We start from the raw sequence: 9,154 nt of genomic DNA, 5'->3' as shown, positions 1-9,154 counted from the left end.
ATTTCAATTCATTCAGACCATTCAAGGTTTTTTTTTTTTTTTTTTTTTTTTTTTTTTTTTTTTTTTTTGAATTTTTTAATCCAACTTTTTTTATTGGCATTTTCAAATACAGAAAAAAGTGCAAGTCGAAACAGTACAATTTTAAAGTCAGAAAATTCTTCACACCCTTTCCCTTAAAACCCAAATCCCCACCCACCCTCCCACCCCACTCAGGTCACACCAACAAGGGACATATGGCACAATCATATAACAAGTAAGACGACAAAGACAGACATCCTCACATACACACACACATACGAGGCCAGAGACAGACAAACAGGCTGAAAGGAGAGAAAGGGAGAAAATAAAATTAAAATAAAATAAAATACAATTAAATTAAAATAATAATAATAAATAAAAAGGGAGATTATTCCTCATCTGCGTCTGGGGATAAATCAAGAGAGTTGACAAACAGCAAGAAAGGACTCCATGAGCTTTCAAACGCTTGAGCCGAGCCTTTTAGCGAAAACCTAAGTTTTTCTAGTTTTAGATTGTAGAGAACCTCTCTAATCCATCGGCCGTGTGATGGGGGACGAGCCAGCTTCCAATTAAACAAAATCAATCGCCTGGCCAGCAAGGTCGTAAAAGCAACAGCGCGTTTTAATGATACCGGGCACATGTTATCGGGGCATACGCCAAAAATGGCTGATAATGGGTTGGGGGGAAAGTTTTGACCGTATGCTTTCCCGATCGTGTCAAAAATATCCTCCCAAAAGGAACATAATTTAGAGCAGGACCAGAACATATGGACATGGTCGGCCGGAGATTGTTTGCATCTATTGCAGGTATTGCTAACAGTGGGGTAGATTTTGGATAGTTTGGAGTTAGTGTAATGAATTTTATGGATTACTTTGCATTGGATGAGATTATGGCGGGCACATATTGAGGAGGAGTGAACCAGTTTCAGGGCAGAGTCCCAGTGTTGGTCGGATATGTTGGTATTAAGATCGCTCTCCCACGAGGCTCTTATCACTGATAGAGAGTTTGGAGCATCTGAACTTAAAGAGGTATATAACACAGAGATACATTTTTTATGATTAGGGCTCAACGATAACAATGTATCTATAAGAGTTTCCGGAGGACGATTCGGAAAGTGTGGGAACTGTTTCTTTACGAAGTCCCTCGCCTGAAAAAAACGAAAAAGGTGGGAGTTCGGCAAATCGTATTTGGAAGAGAGTTCAGTGAAGGATGAGAACACTCCGTCTGCATAGAGGTCTTTCACAGTGGTGATGCCATGATCGTGCCAAGTCATGAATGCGGGGTCAGTACGGGAAGGTTTAAATAATTGGTTTTTAAGTAGCGGGGTCAATATAGATGGGCCCTGAAACCCCAAGTGTTTACGTAGCTGGTTCCATATTTTAATGGAGATCGATACAATGGTGTTTGCGCCTTCAAGTTTAAATGGGAAAGGGAGTGATGAGCATAAGCAAGAGTGCAATGAGGAGTGTGGGATCGCCGTTTCGAGGGATACCCAGGCCGGGAGGGTCTGAGAGCCTCCATCCATCCAGTATAGGAGTTTCTGTACGTTAGCCGCCCAATAGTATTGTCTAAAATTGGGGAGTGCAAGCCCTCCCTCAGATTTGTGGGATTGTAGGACCGATTTGCGGATTCGGGCCGATCCGGCCCCCCATAAAAATTTGGATATTGATTTGTCTAATTTATCGAAAAATGATTTAGTAATAAATATGGGGATATGTTGAAAAAGGTAGAGGAATTTAGGCAGAGTGATCATCTTGATCAGATTGATCCGGCCGGCGAGAGAAAGTGGTAAAACAGACCAGCGGGCAAAGTTCTTCTCCATCTTTTCAATTAGAGGTAAAAAATTTGCCCGGAGCATATCAGACATAGCCGGAGTAATAAGGATTCCCAAGTAATGAATCCCGTCATGTGCCCATTTGAATGCTGCTAAAGATCGTGGTAACTGTTTAGCTAAGGAATTAATCGGAAACAGCTCACTTTTTTGGTAGTTAAGTTTGTAGCCCGAGTGTGTGCCAAACCGCTCCAGAATGTCAAATATTACCGGGAGCGAGCTAGCAGGGTCCGAGATGTACAAGAGCAGGTCATCCGCATAAAGCGAGACTTTGTGTAGCGTGTCCGACCGGGTGATACCTTTAAAGCCTGCCTCCGCGCGCAGCCAAAGAGCAAGGGGTTCTATCGCAATAGCAAACAGTAAAGGAGACAACGGGCAACCTTGTCTAGTGCCTCTTTTAAGAAAAATTGGGGCGGATAGTGTATTATTTGTACGTACCGAAGCTACCGGGGACGAGTACAAAAGTTTAACCCAGAGAATGAAATCCTCATTAAAACCAAACCGACCCATCGCTTCAAATAGATACTCCCATTCAACCCTGTCAAAGGCTTTCTCCGCATCGAGGGATACTACCACCTCCGGGGTCGAGGGGTTTGGCGAATGGATAATGTTTAGGAGGCGCCGAGTGTTGTGTGAGGATTGCCGGCCTAGCATAAAACCTGTTTGATCCAACGAGATGATAGAAGGCATCACCCTTTGGAGCCGGAGAGCGAGAACCTTGGATAGAATTTTTAGATCTACATTTAAGAGCGAAATTGGTCTATAGCTGCTGCAAAGCAGGGGGTCTTTTTCTTTTTTTAGGATGAGAGAAATGGTGGCCCTCGATAAGGTTTCTGGGAGGCGATGTTGCAGAAAAGCTTCATTATACATGTCTCTTAGAGCCGGAGCAAGAACACTGGAGAAAGTTTTGTAATATTCTGCACTAAAGCCATCCGGGCCGGGTGATTTATTGCTCTGTAATGATTTGATGGCTTCCGTAATCTCAATGACACTAATGGGCTGGCCCAGGCCCCTCGCAGCCCCACATTCTATCTGGGGGAATGTTGTATCGCTAAACAGTTCATCTGAGGAAGGGGGGCAGTCTGAGGTATATAATGTTGTATAAAATGCAGCAAATGTTTCATTAATCTTAGCTGGATCAGTATGTAGTTCTCCTGTGTTAGAGCGAATAGACGTGATTAGTCTCGAAGATGCTTCCTCCCTGACCCGGTGGGCTAAGAGCCTGCCAGCTTTTTCCCCAGATTCAAAAAATCGTTGTCTGGATTTGAGCAGTTGTAATTTCGCTCTATTGACAGACATAAGGTCAAAGTCAGTTTGTAGGCGAAGGCGTTCTTTATATAGTGTCGGGTCTGGGTTTGAAGCGTACTTATCGTCAAGATCCTTAATCTTGCGGAGCAGCTCAGTGATTTGAATGGTCTCTGTCTTATTTAGGTTTGAAACAAAAGATATAAGTTGACCTCTAATATAGGCTTTAGATGCCTCCCACAGTATACCTCTTCTGATTTCTGGCGAGTCGTTCAGTTCGAAAAAACACTTAATTTGATCTTGTAGGAAATTCTTATAGCGGTCTTCTGCTAATAAGGCTGAGTTGAATCGCCATTGTTTAAGGGGTCTAGGTTGAGTGTCCATATTGATGTCTACTGAGGTGGGGGCATGATCCGAGATTACAATACTATGGTAATTACATGTTTTGGTTTTGGAAAGTAGTCTATTGTCGAGAAGAAAGAAGTCTATCCGAGTGTAAGTGTGATGTACATGGGAGAAATAGGAAAATTGTTTAATTGTAGGGGAGGCATGTCTCCATGGGTCTGTAAGACCTAACTGTTTAGCGAAAGTATCAAGTGTTTTAGCTGAATTAGATAAGGGAGCCAGTTTGTTAGATGATCGATCCAGTACAGGATCCTGTACCAGGTTAAAGTCCCCGCCCATAATGATAAAATGGTTTCCAATGTTCGGAAATGATGTAAACAGTTTAGTCACATAAGAACTGTCATCCCAGTTGGGTCCATAAACGCTAGCGAGTATGACTGGGGTGCCTTGCAGCTTTCCGGACACAATAATATAACGACCAGCCGGGTCTGCTACAATTTGATTGAGTTCGAACGAAATATTTTTACGAATAAGGATAGCTGTGCCCCTGGCCCTTTCGTTGAATTTTGAATGGAAAATATGGCTGATCCAGCCTCTTTTAAGTCGTGAAATCTCTCTGTTGCGAAGGTGGGTCTCCTGAATGAAAAATATATCTCCTTTGAGGTTTTGCAAATGGGTCAAGACCCTCCCTATTTTAGTGGCGCTCCCCACTCCCCTCACATTCCATGAAACAAATCTAAGTGTATTACTGGCGCTTGTCATACCTCACCATGTCCAACTAGGAGAGCAGAACGGGCTGATGCATACATGCGGGTCAGGAGGGGGGCTGATGCATGATAACTGGAAACTGCAGAGAGTACTGGTAAGAGGGGGGGATGAAACAGAAGCGTGAGAGGAAGGAATGAGGAGATAAACAAACCCATAAAAACACATACATATAGAAAACACAACAGACTCACACACATACTCGCAGACACAACAACATACAACAATGCCAGGTGGGTTAAACCTGGGAACCACCTACAGGGCCATTGTCCCAGGACCTGAGAACCCCATTGTCGAAACTGAACCTTAAGTGTCCTTTTCACAGCAGTGCGCTGTCCTCGCGCCTGCGTGGACGTATCCATATCGGCTTCCGGTTTTTTCCACCTCCCGAGACCAATAGATTGGCTCCAACTGAGTCAGAACATTTTAAAGTGCATCAAAACTGCAATATATTTCCTCAAGAAACATAGTACCCAGTACTAAGATAACTTCAGAAAGCGAGAAAAATAACTTATAAAAGTGTAAACAACTCAAAAAACATATAGCAACCTAAAGTACAAGTGGTGCCATGTACATATACATATATACACACACCTATATACATATGTATACATACATACACACACACCCATGCATGAACGTGTATACCATCATGGGTGTGTGGGTAAGGAATAACAGTAACCAACCAAGAGATAAGTAGGTCAGCGGTTAGGTCAAATACCAACAGAAAAAGCTAACCACAGTGTAGAAATATATATCTATTAGAACATGTTAAATAAATGTAAAGGGGAGACCAAATAATTTGCGTGTCGATGTAGCAAAAATAAAACATAATTACCAATATTGCGGGTTGTTTAAACAATGCTGATAAATGTATATTAACCAGGTTAGCTCTAGAATGTCAGTATAATATATTAGCTGAAAGGTTAAACAAAGAGTGAATGAAAGTGGATCCAATGAGTGACCACCCAGATGTAATATTCACGGTCAGGCCTGGAGTTGGCGATATGTTAGGATGGTTAACCGTGATAAAGCAGGCAATGATTGTTAAGGTTGGTGCCGGCAGTGTAGGCTCCAGACATGGCTGCAGTTAGCCAAGCTAGCGCCGTCCTGCCATGCACTGTGGGATAGTCACATCGTATCAAACAAAGTTTCAATAAAGTCATACCAACTGAGATTACTCTTTTGAATGTTCTTGGCTGCGTTGATTGTGGGATTTGACGAAATCTTGGGCGTCTTTGAGAGATGCGAGTCGTCGTCTCTTTCCACCTTCGGTTGAAACCATTAGCTTGGCCGGATAGTGGAGTGCTGGTTTGAGGCCCAGATTGTAGAGATCCCTCATGACGTCCCGGTACACGGCCCGCTGTTCCAGTATTTCAGGGCAGTAGTCTTCGAAGATGTGTATCGGTGAGTCCTTGTACTTTAGTTTGCCCCTGCGTTTCCGAGCTTCCCGCACCACCAGCTCCCTCGTCTGGAATCGGTGGAAGCATATCACGATAGCACGCGGTCTCTCACCGGGGCCTGGCTTTGCTGTTAGCGAGCGGTGGGCACGGTCCAGCTCCGGGGTCGACGACAGCGTGTGTTCACCCAAGACTTCGACCAGCAGTTGAGAGAAGAACGTTGTTGGGTTTGGACCTTCGATGTTTTCGGGTACGCCGACAATTCGTATGTTGTTCCGACGACTTCTGCTCTCCAAGTCTATTAGCTTAGCTTTTAGCCTCGCGTTCTCCTCGGTTACGAATGTTAGCTTGGTGTTCATAGCCAGCATATCCTGGCTGGTTGTGTCGGCAAACAGTTCTAGTGAGGAGAGACGCTTCTGGTTTTCCAGAAGTGTGGTCTGAATACAATCCAGCGTGTTGTTGAGTTTGGAAAAGGCGGAGTTAAACTCCGACGAGAGAGAAGTCTTGTGGTCCGCTAGCATTGTAGTTAGCGTAGCCATGATGGTACTTGCCGCCAGATCCTCCTTCCTTTGCTCCTCCTTTTTGGCTCTGTTAGACATTTTCTCATTTAGCGCGAAAAGGTATTAGTACTATTAAAACGTTAGTAGCAGTTACTGCATTCAGTCGAGCTATACAGAATGGTAGGAGTGAAATTTGCGGGAGCGTGAAAAAAGTGCGACTACTCCATCTTGTCGCCAACCGGAAGTTCATTCAAGGTTTTTTTGTACAAAACTTTTCCTGAAATTCCCAAATTTTTGGGAAATTCCCATTGAAGTCAATGGGACATTCTTCAAAGTTCCACAACTGCCACATTTTTTATCTGATTCAAAGCGTTCCAACTTCAAACTGTTCAGCCTATTCGGGAATCGCGGGCTTTCCCTTGAAAAATTCCAAAAATTCCCAGATTTCAAGGTTTTCCGGGACATTTTTCCCATTCAAAATGAATTGGCCATTTTTCAAACTTCCACCATTTCCACATTTTTCAACCGATTCAAATCGTTCTACCTTCAACACATTCCACCATCCTGGAAATTTTAACTATCTTCTTTCCAACTTAAAAAAAATTGCAGGATTTTCCAGAATTCTTGTTTTTCCAAAGCCCTATTTTCACCCTTTTTTCTGGCGACTACTCCTTCCACATTTTTCAACGCATTTCAACCGTTCCACCGTCAAAACATTCCTCTTAATCAGGACAAAAAACAAAGTTGTTTTTTTAACTTGAAAAATTCCCGAAATTCCAGGAATTCCGTAATACCCTTTCTCAATTCAACATGTTACTACTTCGACATTTCTCGACCGAATTGAAAAATTCCAACACCAACCATTTCAACTCATTCAGACCATTCAAGGTTTTTTGTACGAAACTTTTCCCGAAATTCCCACATTTTGGGGAAATTCCCATTGAAGTCAATGGAACATTCTTCAAAGTTCCACAACTGCCACATTTTTTATCTGATTCAAACCGTTCCAACTTCAAACTTCAGCCTGTTCAGGAATCACAGGCTTTCCCTTGAAAAATTCCAAAAATTCCCAGATTTCCCAGAATTCCAGGTTTTCCGGGACATTTTTCCCATTCAAAATGAATTGGCCATTTTTCAAACTTCCACAATTTCCACATTTTTCAACTGATTCAAATTGTTCCACCTTCAACACATTCAACCATCCTTGAAATTTTAACTATCTTCTTTCCAACTTAAAAAAAATTCCAGGATTTTCCAGAATTCCTGTTTTTCCAAAGCCCTATTTTCACCCTTTTTTCTGGCGACTACTCCTTCCACATTTTTCAACGCATTTCAACCGTTCCCCCGTCAAAACATTGCTCTTAATCAGGACAAAAAACAAAGTTGTTTTTTTAACTCGAAAAATTCCCAAAATTCCAGGAATTCCATAATACCATGTCTCAATTCAACATGTTACTACTTCGACATTTCTCGACCGACTTGTAAAATTCCAACACCAACCATTTCAACTCATTCAGACCATTCAAGGTTTTTTGTACGAAACTTTTCCCGAAATTCCCAAATTTTTGGGAAATTCCCATTGAAGTCAATGGGACATTCTTCAAAGTTCCACAACTGCCACATTTTTTATCTGATTCAAACCGTTCCAACTTCAAACTGTTCAGCCTATTCGGGAATCGCGGGCTTTCCCTTGAAAAATTCCAAAAATTCCCAGATTTCCCAAAATTTTCGGTTTTCCGGGACATTTTTCCCATTCAAAATGAATTGGCCATTTTTCAAACTTCCACCATTTCCACATTTTTCAACCAATTCAAATCGTTCCACGTTCAACATATTCCACTCATCCTGGACATTCAAACTATAATTTTTCCAAGTTCAAATAAATTCCAGGAATTCCCAGTTCTCCACACCCTATTTTCACCCTTTTTTCTGGCGACTACTCCTCCCACATTTTTCAACCCACTTCAACCGTTCCACCGTCAAAACATTCCTCTTAATCAGGACAAAAAAAATAAGTTGTTTTTTTAACTGGAAAAATTCCAAGTTTTCCCGAAATTCCAGGAATTCCGTAACACCATTTCTCAATTAAAAATGTTACTACTTCAACATTTCTCGATCGATTCGAAAAATTCCAACACCAACCATTTCAACTCATTCAGAACATTCACGTTTTTTTAAATTTTCCCAAAAATTCCCTCTTTTCCCGAAATTCCCAAATTTGCATGAAATTCCCATTGAAATAAATGGGACATTTTTCAAAGTTCCACAACTCCCCCATTTTTTATCCGATTCAAACTGTTCAAACTTCAAAATATTCAGCCTGTTCAGGAATTGTGTGCTCCCTTTCAACAATTACAAAAAAAAATTCCCGGATTTCTGAGAATTCCAAGTTTTTAGGGACATTTTCACCATTCAAAATGAATTATCCATTTTTCAAACTTCCACAATTCCCACATTTTTTAACCGATTCAAACCATTTCACCTTCAACACATTCAACTCATCCTAGAAATTTCCGCGTTCTACAAATTTCCAGGAATTCCTGGGTTTTTTCTAACCTAATTTCCAACCTTTTTTTAGTGCGATGACTCCTTTCACATTTTTTAACCCATTTCAACCGTTCCACTGTCAAAACATTCCTCTTAGTCAGGACAAAAAACCAAGTTGGTTTAAGAACTTAATAAATTCCCGGTTTTCTAGGAATTCAGTAAAACCATTTCTCAAATAGAAATTTTACGACTTCAACATTTCTCGACCGATTTGAAAGATTCCAACACCAACCATTTCAACTCATTCAGAACATTGACATGTTTTAGCATTTTCCCCAAAATTCCCTCTTTTCCCGAAATTCCCAAATTTCCAGGAAATTCCTATTGAAATGAATGGAACATTTTTCAAAATTCCACAACTCCCACATTTTTTTATCCGATTCAAACCGTTCCAACTTCAAAATATTCAGCCTGTTCATGAATTGTGTGCTCTTTTTCAACAATTATTTTTTAAAATTCCCGGATTTCCGAAAATTCCCAGTCTTTAGGGACATTTTTCCCAT

General features: G+C 41.4%; 1 protein-coding gene across 1 annotated transcript; it reads right to left on the bottom strand.

Moving 5' to 3' along the window:
* Positions 1-4,252: 4,252 nt before the first annotated feature.
* On the bottom strand, positions 4,253-6,203 carry LOC133640882 (uncharacterized). The gene is made up of 2 exons (XM_062034564.1): positions 5,373-6,203; positions 4,253-4,298 (listed from the first exon to the last, which is right to left on the bottom strand). Exon 1 carries the CDS (start codon positions 6,201-6,203, stop codon positions 5,382-5,384), a length of 822 nt encoding a protein of 273 aa, XP_061890548.1. The 3' UTR covers positions 4,253-4,298; positions 5,373-5,381.
* Between the last annotated feature and the right edge of the window lie 2,951 nt (positions 6,204-9,154).

The sequence above is a fragment of the Entelurus aequoreus genome, linkage group LG23, assembly GCF_033978785.1.
Source record: "Entelurus aequoreus isolate RoL-2023_Sb linkage group LG23, RoL_Eaeq_v1.1, whole genome shotgun sequence".
Lineage (NCBI taxonomy): Eukaryota > Metazoa > Chordata > Actinopteri > Syngnathiformes > Syngnathidae > Entelurus > Entelurus aequoreus.
This window is presented reverse-complemented; position numbering and strand designations above follow the sequence as displayed.

Coding starts and splice junctions, on each gene's coding strand:
- LOC133640882 (XM_062034564.1), bottom strand. CDS start 6,203: ATGTCTAACAGAGCCAAAAAGGAGGAGCAAAGGAAGGAGGATCTGGCG.